This window comes from Haliotis rubra, unplaced genomic scaffold (assembly GCF_003918875.1).
Source record: "Haliotis rubra isolate DU_JTF1 unplaced genomic scaffold, ASM391887v1 Scf1050, whole genome shotgun sequence".
In the NCBI taxonomy this organism is placed as follows: Eukaryota; Metazoa; Mollusca; class Gastropoda; order Lepetellida; family Haliotidae; genus Haliotis; species Haliotis rubra.
Window position 1 is genome coordinate 982 of NW_025764949.1, and position 14809 is coordinate 15790.

Genomic DNA, 14809 nt, shown 5'->3' on the forward strand with positions numbered 1-14809 from the left:
CTCCAATAATACATTACCAGTCTCTCTCTTTATCAGTCTGGAAATGGAAATTGATTCCAAATCAGAAGTGAATATTTTAGCTGAAACTAGGAAAGATACAACAAACTCAACAAGTCAAGAAATTAGTTTTTCCCATTTGACCCTCCACAGAAGTGATACTATATATCATATGCATATTTGTAGCATGGTCTCATCTCACTAAAGTTATGTAACAACAACTTCATGCATGAATCAACAGGGCAGATGCCAAGGCACAGAACATGACACAAGTTTTCAGTGGTAAGCAAGTGAGTATGATTTTATGCTGCTTTTAGCAATAATTCTAGCAATATCATGGCAGGGGGACACCAGAAATGGGCTTTACATTGCACCCATGTGGGGAGTCGAACCTGGGTCGTTGCGTGGTGAGAGCTAATGTTTTTCACCACTGGGCTACTCCCCAACACCCCCACAAGGGTAAGTTCATATAGTTCAGCCATTTGTTTCATTAACTGAGGTCATAGTAATTGTCACTGGGTCATTCAAAGTCTTGGACTACTGATTAGTCCTTCATTATCCTGGTTTTGCATGATGTGTTCACATGATCCTGGCAACAATTTTTCCCATGGCAAAGGAATATGCAATGGTCTCGGTGTCCAAAAAACTTAGGTACAAAGTCAAGCAAATATGGCAATGCATATCCACATCCGTCCTTCAGTATCGTGTTGAACACAGTGGTTCAATAAATATGGTTATGAACTTCCACATAAAGCTGATTCAGACAGTGCCTATGCTAATATATGACTTGTCTGGGACTTCAGCTCTTCTGTTGTCCACCCTCCATTTTGTCTCTGATCTGCTTCAGCAAATATCTGAAAACAAATGTAACCTGTTTGTAGAACAGTTCCATAAAGAATTACATCAAACCCTGGAAGATATTGCTGTTACACATACGCTGACATATATGTGTGATTGTTTTTAATGATGTACTTTGCGGCCTTTAAACCAGGGTTCATACAAATTATCAAAGTTCCATCAAATTTAGCATGCTTGTGCAGGGTCTCTTGGACGTCCCAATCAACAATTTTAAGAAACTATAGAAACACATATAACACACAAGTAGTTCAATACACAAGTTTGGTCAAATGTGGAACCAACAATCACAGGGAAATAACTCTGTACTACATTGTGGCAATGGGAAGGTTTTGCCTTGCCCTCTGTCATTGCAAGGTATTTTTTTTATTGGCGTATTAGTTTCCTGTAAAATCATAACTTGGATGGGTTTTGCTAAATATTAGGCCTTTTGAAAGCAAATAACTGTCAATTAATTCATTTCAGCAATATCCCAGGGACACCAGAAATGGGCTCCATACATTATTGCCCACATGGGGAATTGAAACTGGGGTTTTGGTGTAGCGAGGCAAACACTCTAACCACCGGACTACCTCACTGCCTCTTTTGGTGTGACACAACTTGGATTGAACCTTTGACTTCTGTACTCTGTACAAAGACACCCTACCTTGTCAAGGGAGACAGTCAATACTAAAGATCCACTAACATGCTACGTCACAATACAATCAATTTCTGCAAAATACATTACACTCAACAACATGTCAACTTCAATAAAAGGAGCTTATTTAAAAGAGCATATTACTTTGAGTCTTCATCATCTTCCTCGATTTTAACAGAGAGTGTGTTCACACACTGGCGGAGAGAGTCCTCACAGTTTTCTAGTTGGTCAAATGGTACCCTGCCTGCAAAAAGAAACTTGGATATTAAAAGAACATCATCAAATTGAACTGTTCAAATCTCAAAACCAAAAACAAAAACAAAAAACCAACCCCATTTGGTTTATGGTTTATGGAGTCAGACGACGCTTGCACTTCAGAATAGTTTTAGTGATTGGATTGTCTGGTCCAAAAATAGGCATTAACCCTAATGTGGAGGGGAGGGAGGTATCTGTACCTTTCGTCTTCCTGATGGTGGAGAAAAGATGAGCACATCCATGTGCATGGTGAAGATCTGGCACGCTGCCGGAGGAGATGAACGTGTTTAACTCCTGTAGGAAGAAGCTGGAACAGGAAGAGTTTAGTGGCATAATGATACATCAATACAGTAATGTATCAAATATTGTATCATGTTATGAGTCTTATGTGATATCATATATTGTATCAACTGTGTATCAAATATATCATCCATTACAAGATATATTGATGTAACATGTCAACTTAACAGAAAACTGCGTTCAAGAACCAGTAGTTTGTGCAGAATCTCTATTATTTCATGGTGGTATTTTGAGTAGCGGAATCTTCATAGCAATTCTTCTCTTAAATGTTTATCTTATATGAATCTTCATAGTATCCCTACAATATCCTATCTTCACTTTCTGAAATGTAAAGAGCAAATGTTTAATGGTTGTGATTTATCTGCAGAACAAGATTCAGACAACCCTTGATTCAACACTCCACAACATTGCAATCTCTGTGAGGAGAGAACATGATCTTCACCTGCAAAGCTGACTGACATAGATACTTCCTGTAATCTCTATCTGGTAGAGAACATGATGTTCACCAGCAGAGCTGACTGATATGGATACTTACTGTAATCTCTGTCTAGGAGAGAACATGATCTCCACCTACAGAGCTGCCTGATATGGATACTTACTGTAATCTCTGTCTAGGAGAGAACATGATCTCCACCTACAGAGCTGCCTGATACAGATACTTACTGTAATCTCTGTCTAGGAGAGAACATGATCTCCACCTACAGAGCTGACTGATATAAATACTTACTGTAATCTCTGTCTAGGAGAGAACATGATCTTCACCTACAGAGCTGACTGATACAGATACTTCCTCACTGTAATCTCTGTCTAGGAGAGAACATGATCTTCACTTGCAGAGCTGTCGCTGGATACAGATACTTTCTACTGTAATCTCTGTCTAGGAGAGAACATGATCTCCACCTACAGAGCTGCCTGATACAGATACTTACTGTAATCTCTGTCTAGGAGAGAACATGATCTCCACCTGCAGAGCTGACTGATAAAGATACTTACTGTAATCTCTGTCTAGGAGAGAACATGATCTCCACCTACAGAGCTGCCTGATATAGATACTTCTTACTGTAATCTCTGTCTAGGAGAGAACATGATCTCCACCTACAGAGCTGACTGATACAGATACTTCTCTGTCTACTGTAATCTCTGTCTAGGAGAGAACATGATCTCCACCTGCAGAGCTGCTCTGATAAAGATACTACTGTAATCTCTGTCTAGGAGAGAACATGATCTCCACCTGTCAGAGAGCTGACTCACCTGCAGAGCTGATAATAGATACTTACTGTAATCTCTGTCTAGGAGAGAACATGATGCCTGATACAGATACCTACAATCTCTGCCTAGCATGATTCTGAGCTGCCTGATATACTTACTGTAATCTCTGTCTAGGAGAGAACATGATCTCCACCTACAGAGCTGCCTGATACAGATACTTTACTGTAATCTCTGTCTAGGAGAGAACATGATCTTCACTCTGCAGAGCTGACTGATAAAGATACTTACTGTAATCTCTGTCTAGGAGAGAACATGATCTCCACCTACAGAGCTGCCTGATACAAATACTTTACTGTAATCTCTGTCTAGGGAGAGAACATGATCTCCACCTACAGAGCTGCCTGATATAGATACTTACTGTAATCTCTGTCTAGGAGAGAACATGATCTCCACCTACAGAGCTGCCTGATACAGATACTTACTGAAAATCTCTGTCTAGGAGAGAACATGATCTTCACTCTTGCAGAGCTGACTATAAAGATATTCTACTGTAATCTCTGTCTAGGAGAGAACATGATCTCCACCTACAGAGCTGCCTGATATGGATACTTTCACTGTAATCTCTGTCTAGGAGAGAACATGACCTCCACCCACAGAGCTGCCTGATATGGAGATTTCACTGTAATCTCTGTCTAGGAGAGAACATGATCTTCACCTACAGAGCTGCCTGATATGGATTACTTACTGTAATCTCTGTCTAGGAGAGAACATGATCTCCACCTGCACAGAGCTGCCTGATAAAGATACTTACTGTAATCTCTGTCTAGGAGAGAACATGATCTCCACCTACAGAGCTGCCTGATACAGATACTTACTGTAATCTCTGTCTAGGAGAGAACATGATCTCCACCTACAGAGCTGACTGATATAAATACTTACTGTAATCTCTGTCTAGGAAAGAACATGATCTTCACCTGCAGAGCTGACTGATACAGATACTTACTGTAATCTCTGTCTAGGAGAGAACATGATCTCCACCTGCAGAGCTGACTGATAAAGATACCTCACTGTAATCTCTGTCTAGGAGAGAACATGATCTCCACTCTACTGTACAGAGCTGACTCCATGGCTACTTGACTGTAATACTCTGTAATAGGAAAGAACATGATCTTCACCTGCAGAGCTGACTAATAAAGATACTACTGTAATCTCTGTCTAGGAGAGAACATGATCTCCACCTACAGAGCTGACTGATAATAGATACTTACTGTAATCTCTGTCTAGGAGAGAACATGATCTCCACCTGCAGAGCTGACTGATATGGATACTTCTACTGTAATCTCTGTCTAGGAGAGAACATGATCTCCACCTGCAGAGCTGCCTGATACAGATACTTACTGTAATCTCTGCCTAGGAGAGAACATGATCTTCACTTGCAGAGCTGACTGATAAAGATACTTTACTGTAATCTCTGTCTAGGAGAGAACATGATCTCCACCTGCAGAGCTGACTGATACAAATACTCACTGTAATCTCTGTCTAGGAGAGAACATGATCTCCACCTACAGAGCTGCCTGATACAGATACTTACTGTAATCTCTGTCTAGGAGAGAACATGATCTCCACCTGCAGAGCTGCCTGATAAAGATACTCTACTACTGAAATCTCTGTCTAGGAGAGAACATGATCTCCACCTGCAGAGCTGACTAATAAAGATACTTTACTGTAATCTCTGTCTAGGAGAGAACATGATCTCCACCTACAGAGCTGCCTGATATGGATACTTACTGTAATCTCTGTCTAGGAGAGAACATGATCTCCACCTGCACAGAGCTGCCTGATAAAGATACTCTACTGTAATCTCTGTCTAGGGAGAGAACATGATCTCCCACCTGGAGCTGACTCTATACAGATATTTTACTGTAATCTCTGTCTAGGAGAGAACATGATCTCCACCTACAGAGCTGCCTGATATGGATACTTACTGTAATCTCTGTCTAGGAGAGAACATGATCTTCACCTACAGAGCTGCCTGATATGGATACTTACTGTAATCTCTGTCTAGGAGAGAACATGATCTCCACCTACAGAGCTGCCTGATAAAGATACTTACTGTAATCTCTGTCTAGGAGAGAACATGATCTCCACCTTCAGAGCTGCCTGATACAGATACTTACTGTAATCTCTGTCTAGGAGAGAACATGATCTCCACCTAAAGAGCTGACTGATATAAATACTTACTGTAATCTCTGTCTAGGAAAGAACATGATCTTCACCTGCAGAGCTGACTGATACAGATACTTACTGTAATCTCTGTCTATGATCTCCCACCCACAGAGAGAACATGATGTCTCCACCTGCAGAGCTGACTGATATGGATACTTACTGTAATCTCTGTCTGTCTAGGAGAGAACATGATCTCCACCTGCAGAGCTGCCTGATACAGATACTTACTGTAATCTCTGTCTCAGGAGAGAACATGATCTTCACTTGCAGAGCTGACTGATAAAGATACTTACTGTAATCTCTGTCTAGGAGAGAACATGATCTCCACCCACAGAGCTGCCTGATACAAATACTCTACTGTAATCTCTGTCTAGGAGAGAACATGATCTCCACCTACAGAGCTGCCTGATGCAGATTTCTACTGTAATCTCTGTCTAGGAGAGACATGATCTCCACCTACAGAGCTGCCTGATACAGATACTTACTGAAATCTCTGTCTAGGAGAGAACATGATCTTCACTTGCAGAGCTGACTAATAAAGATACTTACTGTAATCTCTGTCTAGGAGAGAACATGATCTCCACCTACAGAGCTGCCTGATATGGATACTTACTGTAATCTCTGTCTAGGAGAGAACATGACCTCCACCTACAGAGCTGCCTGATATGGATACTTTCACTGTAATCTCTGTCTAGGAGAGAACATGATCTCCACCTACAGAGCTGCCTGATATGGATACTTACTGTAATCTCTGTCTAGGAGAGAACATGATCTCCACCTACCTGCCTGATATGGATACTTACTGTAATCTCTGAGCTGATCTTCACTTGATATATGGATACTTTTACTGTAATCTCTGTCTAGGAGAGAACATGATCTCCACCTACAGAGCTGCCTGATACAGATACTTACTGTAATCTCTGTCTAGGAGAGAACATGATCTCCACCTACAGAGCTGCCTGATATAAATACTTACTGTAATCTCTGTCTAGGAAAGAACATGATCTTCACCTGCAGAGCTGACTGATACAGATACTTACTGTAATCTCTGTCTAGGAGAGAACATGATGTTCACCAGCAGAGCTGACTGATATGGATACTTACTGTAATCTCTGTCTAGGAGAGAACATGATCTCCACCTACAGAGCTGCCTGATACAGATACTTACTGTAATCTCTGTCTAGGAGAGAACATGATCTCCACCTGCAGAGCTGACTTATAAAGATACTTACTGTAATCTCTGTCGAGGAGAGAACATGATCTCCACCTACAGAGCTGACTGATATAAATACTTACTGTAATCTCTGTCTAGGAAAGAACATGATCTTCACCTGCAGAGCTGACTGATACAGATACTTACTGTAATCTCTGTCTAGGAGAGAACATGATCTCCACCTACAGAGCTGCCTGATATGGATACTTACTGTAATCTCTGTCTAGGAAAGAACATGATCTTCACCTGCAGAGCTGACTGATATAAATACTTTCTGTAATCTCTGTCTAGGAAAGAACATGATCTTCACCTGCAGAGCTGCCTGATATGGATACTTACTGCTATCTCTGTCTAGGAGAGAACATGATCTTCACCTACAGAGCTGACTGATATGGATACTTACTGTAATCTCTGTCTAGGAGAGAACATGATCTCCACCTGCAGAGCTGCCTGATAAAGATACTTACTGTAATCTCTGTCTAGGAGAGAACATGATCTCCACCTGCAGAGCTGACTTATAAAGATACTTACTGTAATCTCTGTCTAGGAGAGAACATGATCTCCACCTACAGAGCTGACTGATATAAATACTTACTGTAATCTCTGTCTAGGAGAGAACATGATCTCCACCTGCAGAGCTGCCTGATAAAGATATTTCCTACTGTAATCTCTGTCTAGAGAGAACATGATCTCCACCTGCAGAGCTGACTTATAAAGATACTTACTGTAATCTCTGTCTAGGAGAGAACATGATCTCCACCTACAGAGCTGACTGATATAAATACTTACTGTAATCTCTGTCTAGGAAAGAACATGATCTTCACCTGCAGAGCTGACTAATAAAGATACTTACTGTAATCTCTGTCTAGGAGAGAACATGATCTCCACCTACAGAGCTGCCTGATACAGATACTTACTGAAATCTCTGCCTAGGAGAGAACATGATCTCCACCTGCAGAGCTGCCTGATATGGATACTTACTGTAATCTCTGTCTAGGAGAGAACATGATCTCCACCTACAGAGCTGCCTGATACAGATACTTACTGTAATCTCTGTCTAGGAGAGAACATGATCTTCACTTGCAGAGCTGACTGATAAAGATACTTACTGTAATCTCTGTCTAGGAGAGAACATGATCTCCACCTACAGAGCTGCCTGATACAAATACTTACTGTAATCTCTGTCTAGGAGAGAACATGATCTCCACCTACAGAGCTGCCTGATACAGATACTTACTGTAATCTCTGTCTAGGAGAGAACATGATCTCCACCTACAGAGCTGCCTGATACAGATACTTACTGAAATCTCTGTCTAGGAGAGAACATGATCTTCACTTGCAGAGCTGACTAATAAAGATACTTACTGTAATCTCTGTCTAGGAGAGAACATGATCTCCACCTACAGAGCTGCCTGATATGGATACTTACTGTAATCTCTGTCTAGGAGAGAACATGACCTCCACCTACAGAGCTGCCTGATATGGATACTTACTGTAATCTCTGTCTAGGAGAGAACATGATCTCCACCTACAGAGCTGCCTGATACAGATACTTACTGTAATCTCTGTCTAGGAGAGAACATGATCTTCACTTGCAGAGCTGACTGATAAAGATACTTACTGTAATCTCTGTCTAGGAGAGAACATGATCTCCACCTACAGAGCTGCCTGATACAAATACTTACTGTAATCTCTGTCTAGGAGAGAACATGATCTCCACCTACAGAGCTGCCTGATACAGATACTTACTGTAATCTCTGTCTAGGAGAGAACATGATCTCCACCTGCAGAGCTGACTTATAAAGATACTTACTGTAATCTCTGTCGAGGAGAGAACATGATCTCCACCTACAGAGCTGACTGATATAAATACTTACTGTAATCTCTGTCTAGGAAAGAACATGATCTTCACCTGCAGAGCTGACTGATACAGATACTTACTGTAATCTCTGTCTAGGAGAGAACATGATCTCCACCTACAGAGCTGCCTGATATGGATACTTACTGTAATCTCTGTCTAGGAAAGAACATGATCTTCACCTGCAGAGCTGACTGATATAAATACTTTCTGTAATCTCTGTCTAGGAAAGAACATGATCTTCACCTGCAGAGCTGCTGTGATATGGATACTTACTGCTATCTCTGTCTAGGAGAGAACATGATCTTCACCTACAGAGCTGACTGATATGGATACTTACTGTAATCTCTGTCTAGGAGAGAACATGATCTCCACCTGCAGAGCTGCCTGATAAAGATACTTACTGTAATCTCTGTCTAGGAGAGAACATGATCTCCACCTGCAGAGCTGACTTATAAAGATACTTACTGTAATCTCTGTCTAGGAGAGAACATGATCTCCACCTACAGAGCTGACTGATATAAATACTTACTGTAATCTCTGTCTAGGAGAGAACATGATCTCCACCTGCAGAGCTGCCTGATAAAGATACTTACTGTAATCTCTGTCTAGGAGAGAACATGATCTCCACCTGCAGAGCTGACTTATAAAGATACTTACTGTAATCTCTGTCTAGGAGAGAACATGATCTCCACCTACAGAGCTGACTGATATAAATACTTACTGTAATCTCTGTCTAGGAAAGAACATGATCTTCACCTGCAGAGCTGACTAATAAAGATACTTACTGTAATCTCTGTCTAGGAGAGAACATGATCTCCACCTACAGAGCTGCCTGATACAGATACTTACTGAAATCTCTGCCTAGGAGAGAACATGATCTCCACCTGCAGAGCTGCCTGATATGGATACTTACTGTAATCTCTGTCTAGGAGAGAACATGATCTCCACCTACAGAGCTGCCTGATACAGATACTTACTGTAATCTCTGTCTAGGAGAGAACATGATCTTCACTTGCAGAGCTGACTGATAAAGATACTTACTGTAATCTCTGTCTAGGAGAGAACATGATCTCCACCTACAGAGCTGCCTGATACAAATACTTACTGTAATCTCTGTCTAGGAGAGAACATGATCTCCACCTACAGAGCTGCCTGATACAGATACTTACTGTAATCTCTGTCTAGGAGAGAACATGATCTCCACCTACAGAGCTGCCTGATACAGATACTTACTGAAATCTCTGTCTAGGAGAGAACATGATCTTCACTTGCAGAGCTGACTAATAAAGATACTTACTGTAATCTCTGTCTAGGAGAGAACATGATCTCCACCTACAGAGCTGCCTGATATGGATACTTACTGTAATCTCTGTCTAGGAGAGAACATGACCTCCACCTACAGAGCTGCCTGATATGGATACTTACTGTAATCTCTGTCTAGGAGAGAACATGATCTTCACCTACAGAGCTGCCTGATATGGATACTTACTGTAATCTCTGTCTAGGAGAGAACATGATCTCCACCTACAGAGCTGCCTGATAAAGATACTTACTGTAATCTCTGTCTAGGAGAGAACATGATCTCCACCTACAGAGCTGCCTGATACAGATACTTACTGTAATCTCTGTCTAGGAGAGAACATGATCTCCACCTACAGAGCTGACTGATATAAATACTTACTGTAATCTCTGTCTAGGAAAGAACATGATCTTCACCTGCAGAGCTGACTGATACAGATACTTACTGTAATCTCTGTCTAGGAGAGAACATGATCTCCACCTGCAGAGCTGCCTGATAAAGATACTTACTGTAATCTCTGTCTAGGAGAGAACATGATCTTCACCTACAGAGCTGACTGATACAGATACTTACTGTAATCTCTGTCTAGGAGAGAACATGATCTCCACCTGCAGAGCTGCCTGATAAAGATACTTACTGTAATCTCTGTCTAGGAGAGAACATGATCTTCACCTGCAGAGCTGACTGATACAGATACTTACTGTAATCTCTGTCTAGGAGAGAACATGATCTCCACCTGCAGAGCTGACTTATAAAGATACTTACTGTAATCTCTGTCTAGGAGAGAACATGATCTCCACCTACAGAGCTGACTGATATAAATACTTACTGTAATCTCTGTCTAGGAAAGAACATGATCTTCACCTGCAGAGCTGACTGATACAGATACTTACTGTAATCTCTGTCTAGGAGAGAACATGATCTCCACCTACAGAGCTGACTGATATAAATACTTACTGTAATCTCTGTCTAGGAGAGAACATGATCTCCACCTACAGAGCTGACTGATATAAATACTTACTGTAATCTCTGTCTAGGAAAGAACATGATCTTCACCTGCAGAGCTGACTGATATAAATACTTACTGTAATCTCTGTCTAGGAAAGAACATGATCTTCACCAGCAGAGCTGACTGATATGGATACTTACTGTAATCTCTGTCTAGGAGAGAACATGATCTCCACCTGCAGAGCTGACTGATACAGATACTTACTGTAATCTCTGTCTAGGAGAGAACATGATGTTCACCAGCAGAGCTGACTGATATGGATACTTACTGTAATCTCTGTCTAGGAGAGAACATGATCTTCACCAGCAGAGCTGACTGATATGGATACTTACTGTAATCTCTGTCTAGGAGAGAACATGATCTTCACCTACAGAGCTGACTGATATGGATACTTACTGTAATCTCTGTCTAGGAGAGAACATGATCTCCACCTGCAGAGCTGCCTGATAAAGATACTTACTGTAATCTCTGTCTAGGAGAGAACATGATCTCCACCTACAGAGCTGCCTGATACAGATACTTACTGTAATCTCTGTCTAGGAGAGAACATGATCTTCACCAGCAGAGCTGACTGATATGGATACTTACTGTAATCTCTGTCTAGGAGAGAACATGATCTTCACCAGCAGAGCTGCCTGATATGGATACTTACTGTAATCTCTATCTAGGAGAGAACATGATCTTCACCAGCAGAGCTGACTGATACAGATACTTACTGTAATCTCTGTCTAGGAGAGAACATGATCTCCACCTACAGAGCTGCCTGATATGGATACTTACTGTAATCTCTGTCTAGGAGAGAACATGATCTTCACCAGCAGAGCTGACTGATATGGATACTTACTGTAATCTCTGTCTAGGAGAGAACATGATCTTCACCTACAGAGCTGACTGATATAAATACTTACTGTAATCTCTGTCTAGGAGAGAACATGATCTCCACCTACAGAGCTGCCTGATACAGATACTTACTGTAATCTCTGTCTAGGAGAGAACATGATCTTCACCTACAGAGCTGACTGATATAAATACTTACTGTAATCTCTGTCTAGGAGAGAACATGATCTCCACCTACAGAGCTGACTAATAAAGATACTTACTGTAATCTCTGTCTTGGAGAAAACATGATCTTCATCAGCAGAGCTGACAGAACAGGGAGACTGGAGATGTCAACTGGCTCATCCAAGTTTTCCTACACACCAAATAAATCTACTTTGTTCAAACTCACCGACAAAGAAACATTTGTCTTTTCCTGCCATTTTTCATTTACTTGATTACGATGTTAGGATCTACACTGAAACATTGCATCTATTGGAATAAAGAAGTTATCTATCCATAAAAAGTGTTCCTCTTGAAAATATATCAGGTTCACAATATCACATAAAACATTTTGCACAGTAAACACTCACAGGATTCTTCTTTAGGTTATTTGAAACTTTAAAAATTTGAAATATCTTCTTTCTTTTGCCCCTCACTGAATATTATGTTTAAACCAGGAAACTTGATTACTCAATGAATAAATGTTTCTAGTTAGGCCCCAAAAGTACAAAGTTAATATTGCTCAGTTCCACAAGTTCAGCAGCCATCAGAAGCCTCTTCAAAGAAGACTTATCACAACAGCAATGAGAGCAGCAATTGTTTAATGAATTCAAACCAATGGGCAAATATGGCAAGAATGGCTTGACTTCTGGATTGGTCTCATCCAGAAGTTCTGGTGTGTTCGGGTGAGATGTCTTTCAGTGAGTAACGCAGCACAGGATGTTTCTACATTTTGGGTGAATGAAGAGATACCCAATGTGTATGAGACAGGAAAAATGATAATGTTGTGGAATGGATGTGAGATCCTGCCTGGTGGAACTCAGACACCTACCTTATGACTAGCATGAGTCAGTTCGGCCACTATGGCCATTAGTGTGGCTGTCATCATATCCGCTGTTGAAGGGTAGTGGAACACGTTCTTCATGGCTGTGTTGAAGATTTCTGTGAGCTGGGGCTTTATGCTGGACATTACCTACAAGCAAGGTACACAGACTTTTAACACATCTCCCTCCACAATATCTTCCAAGCCCATCACAGTTTCTGTCTGTAAGGTGTAACACAATCAGGTGAATTCCAACAATAAAGGCTGGGATTTATCCCCCAAAGTGAGCAAGTTGTTTTTATCACGGCTGTGAACAGTATAACGTCGTGGTCAGAGTAATATGGGAAGAAAGCCCCGCGAGTGCCCCCACTGATAACTTACTCCACTTTCATGAAGTCCACTATAGAAATTGGATTCAAACCAATTCACCAGACCTTGAGTGAGTTGTTCCACGCCACTTTTAGCAATAACAATATCAAGCTGGGACACAGACACACATTGTACCCATGAGGAGAATCGACCCCGGGTCAGCATGTTGAGCGAACACTTTAACCACTAGGCTACCCCACCAACCAAGGACCCGTGAAGATCAAGGTTAGAATTGGTCTGCAGCAGCCCATGATTGTCGTAAGAGGCGAATAATGGGATCGGGCTCGCTGACTTGGTTGACACGTCATCGTATCCCAATTGTGTAGATCGATGCTCATGCTGTTGATCACTGGACTGTCTGGTCCAGATTCGATTATTTACAGACCACCACCATATAGCTGGAACATTGCTGAGTGTGGCGTTAAACATCAAACCAAACCAACAATCACAGATTTCTGGTCCAAAGGACACAACTCTGCCCTGTCAATAGATTATGGTTAAACATGGTAAATGTTCTTATATCTCATATCATACATTAAAATACAAGCCTCTGATTTGTTGAGGAGGGGGCAATTATTTTCCATGTAGCCAGTGAAAAATTCAACTGGAACCAATCACAGGTTACTTGTTCATCTTTCATAAGTATTGTTAACTTTCTGAAATGAACTGATGTTATCTGAATGCAATGGGTAAAGGGAAGTAACTGTTGATTTGCATTGTGTGCCTGTTGTGCGTTTTTACTTAAGACAGTCAACAAGCTTTGCAACTCATGACACTGCACACATATATTCATACTTGTATAAATAAATGTTGGTAAGATGAATTCATTGTCAACAGATCCCTCGGTAATTTTTTGTGATGTACCCTGAAGGCTTGGGCTCACACATAAGGTACATCGTACACTGTACCCCTCCAGATCTGTTGACAAGATATCTATTGAGGCACAAGAAAAACTCTGACAAAGTATCAGGGAGTGCTGTCACATGTAATAATTCTATCACTTACCTCCTGACAGGTCTGCTTGTTGTGTTTGATGTAACTCGCAAGACACACAAACACTTTGCCCATGAAGTTGGGGATAAGTGCCAACAGCTGACCCTCACTGTTTGTCTCTCGGTCCAGCGTGCGTCGAGCATCCGTCACCCACTGCAGGCATGTCAACACACTGTCAACCAGTCTCAGGCTCCTGTCTACAACACAAATATAATTATTGAGCTACTTCCTGTGACTAGAGCAAGTACATGCTCATGTGGCAGTGATCCAGGTTAGAATTGGTCTTCAGTAACCAATGTTTGTCGTTAAGTAACGGATCGGGATCAGGCTTGCTGACTTGGTTGACACATGTCATCGTATCCCAACACAAGCTGTCGAACACGCATTGTCTGGTCCACTGGATTATTTACAGACCGCCGCCATATAGCTGCAATATTGCTGAGTGAGGCGTAAAACAAGAAACCAACCAAATCATGTGACAGTGACAGATCTTACATGTTTCATACATGTCTATTGTAGACATTTTAGCTTTTTTGCCTTAAGTGTCTTAGGTAGTCTAGTCAATTCATATAAATAGCTGTTACCAGGTATTGCTTGATGTCAATCACTAGATTGTCAGGGTCTAGACACGATTATTTACATCATACTGCTGGAACATTGCTGAGTGTGGCATTAAACAACAAACAAACAAAAACACATCACCAAATAGTCACGAATCCTGAGC

General features: G+C 41.3%; 1 protein-coding gene across 2 annotated transcripts in view; it reads right to left on the reverse strand.

Moving 5' to 3' along the window:
* Window positions 1-414: 414 nt before the first annotated feature.
* The window catches only part of LOC124276404 (condensin-2 complex subunit G2-like), a 45314-nt gene continuing 30919 nt past the window's right edge, over window positions 415-14809 (reverse strand). For both annotated transcript variants that reach the window (XM_046712048.1, XM_046712055.1), the window contains exons 24-29: window positions 14098-14282; window positions 12733-12873; window positions 11963-12054; window positions 1945-2051; window positions 1634-1733; window positions 415-851 (exon numbers count right to left, since the gene is read on the reverse strand). In XM_046712048.1, the coding sequence (XP_046568004.1) occupies window positions 797-851; window positions 1634-1733; window positions 1945-2051; window positions 11963-12054; window positions 12733-12873; window positions 14098-14282 (680 nt within the window). In that variant the 3' untranslated portion in view covers window positions 415-796. The remainder of the gene's footprint in view (window positions 852-1633; window positions 1734-1944; window positions 2052-11962; window positions 12055-12732; window positions 12874-14097; window positions 14283-14809) is intronic.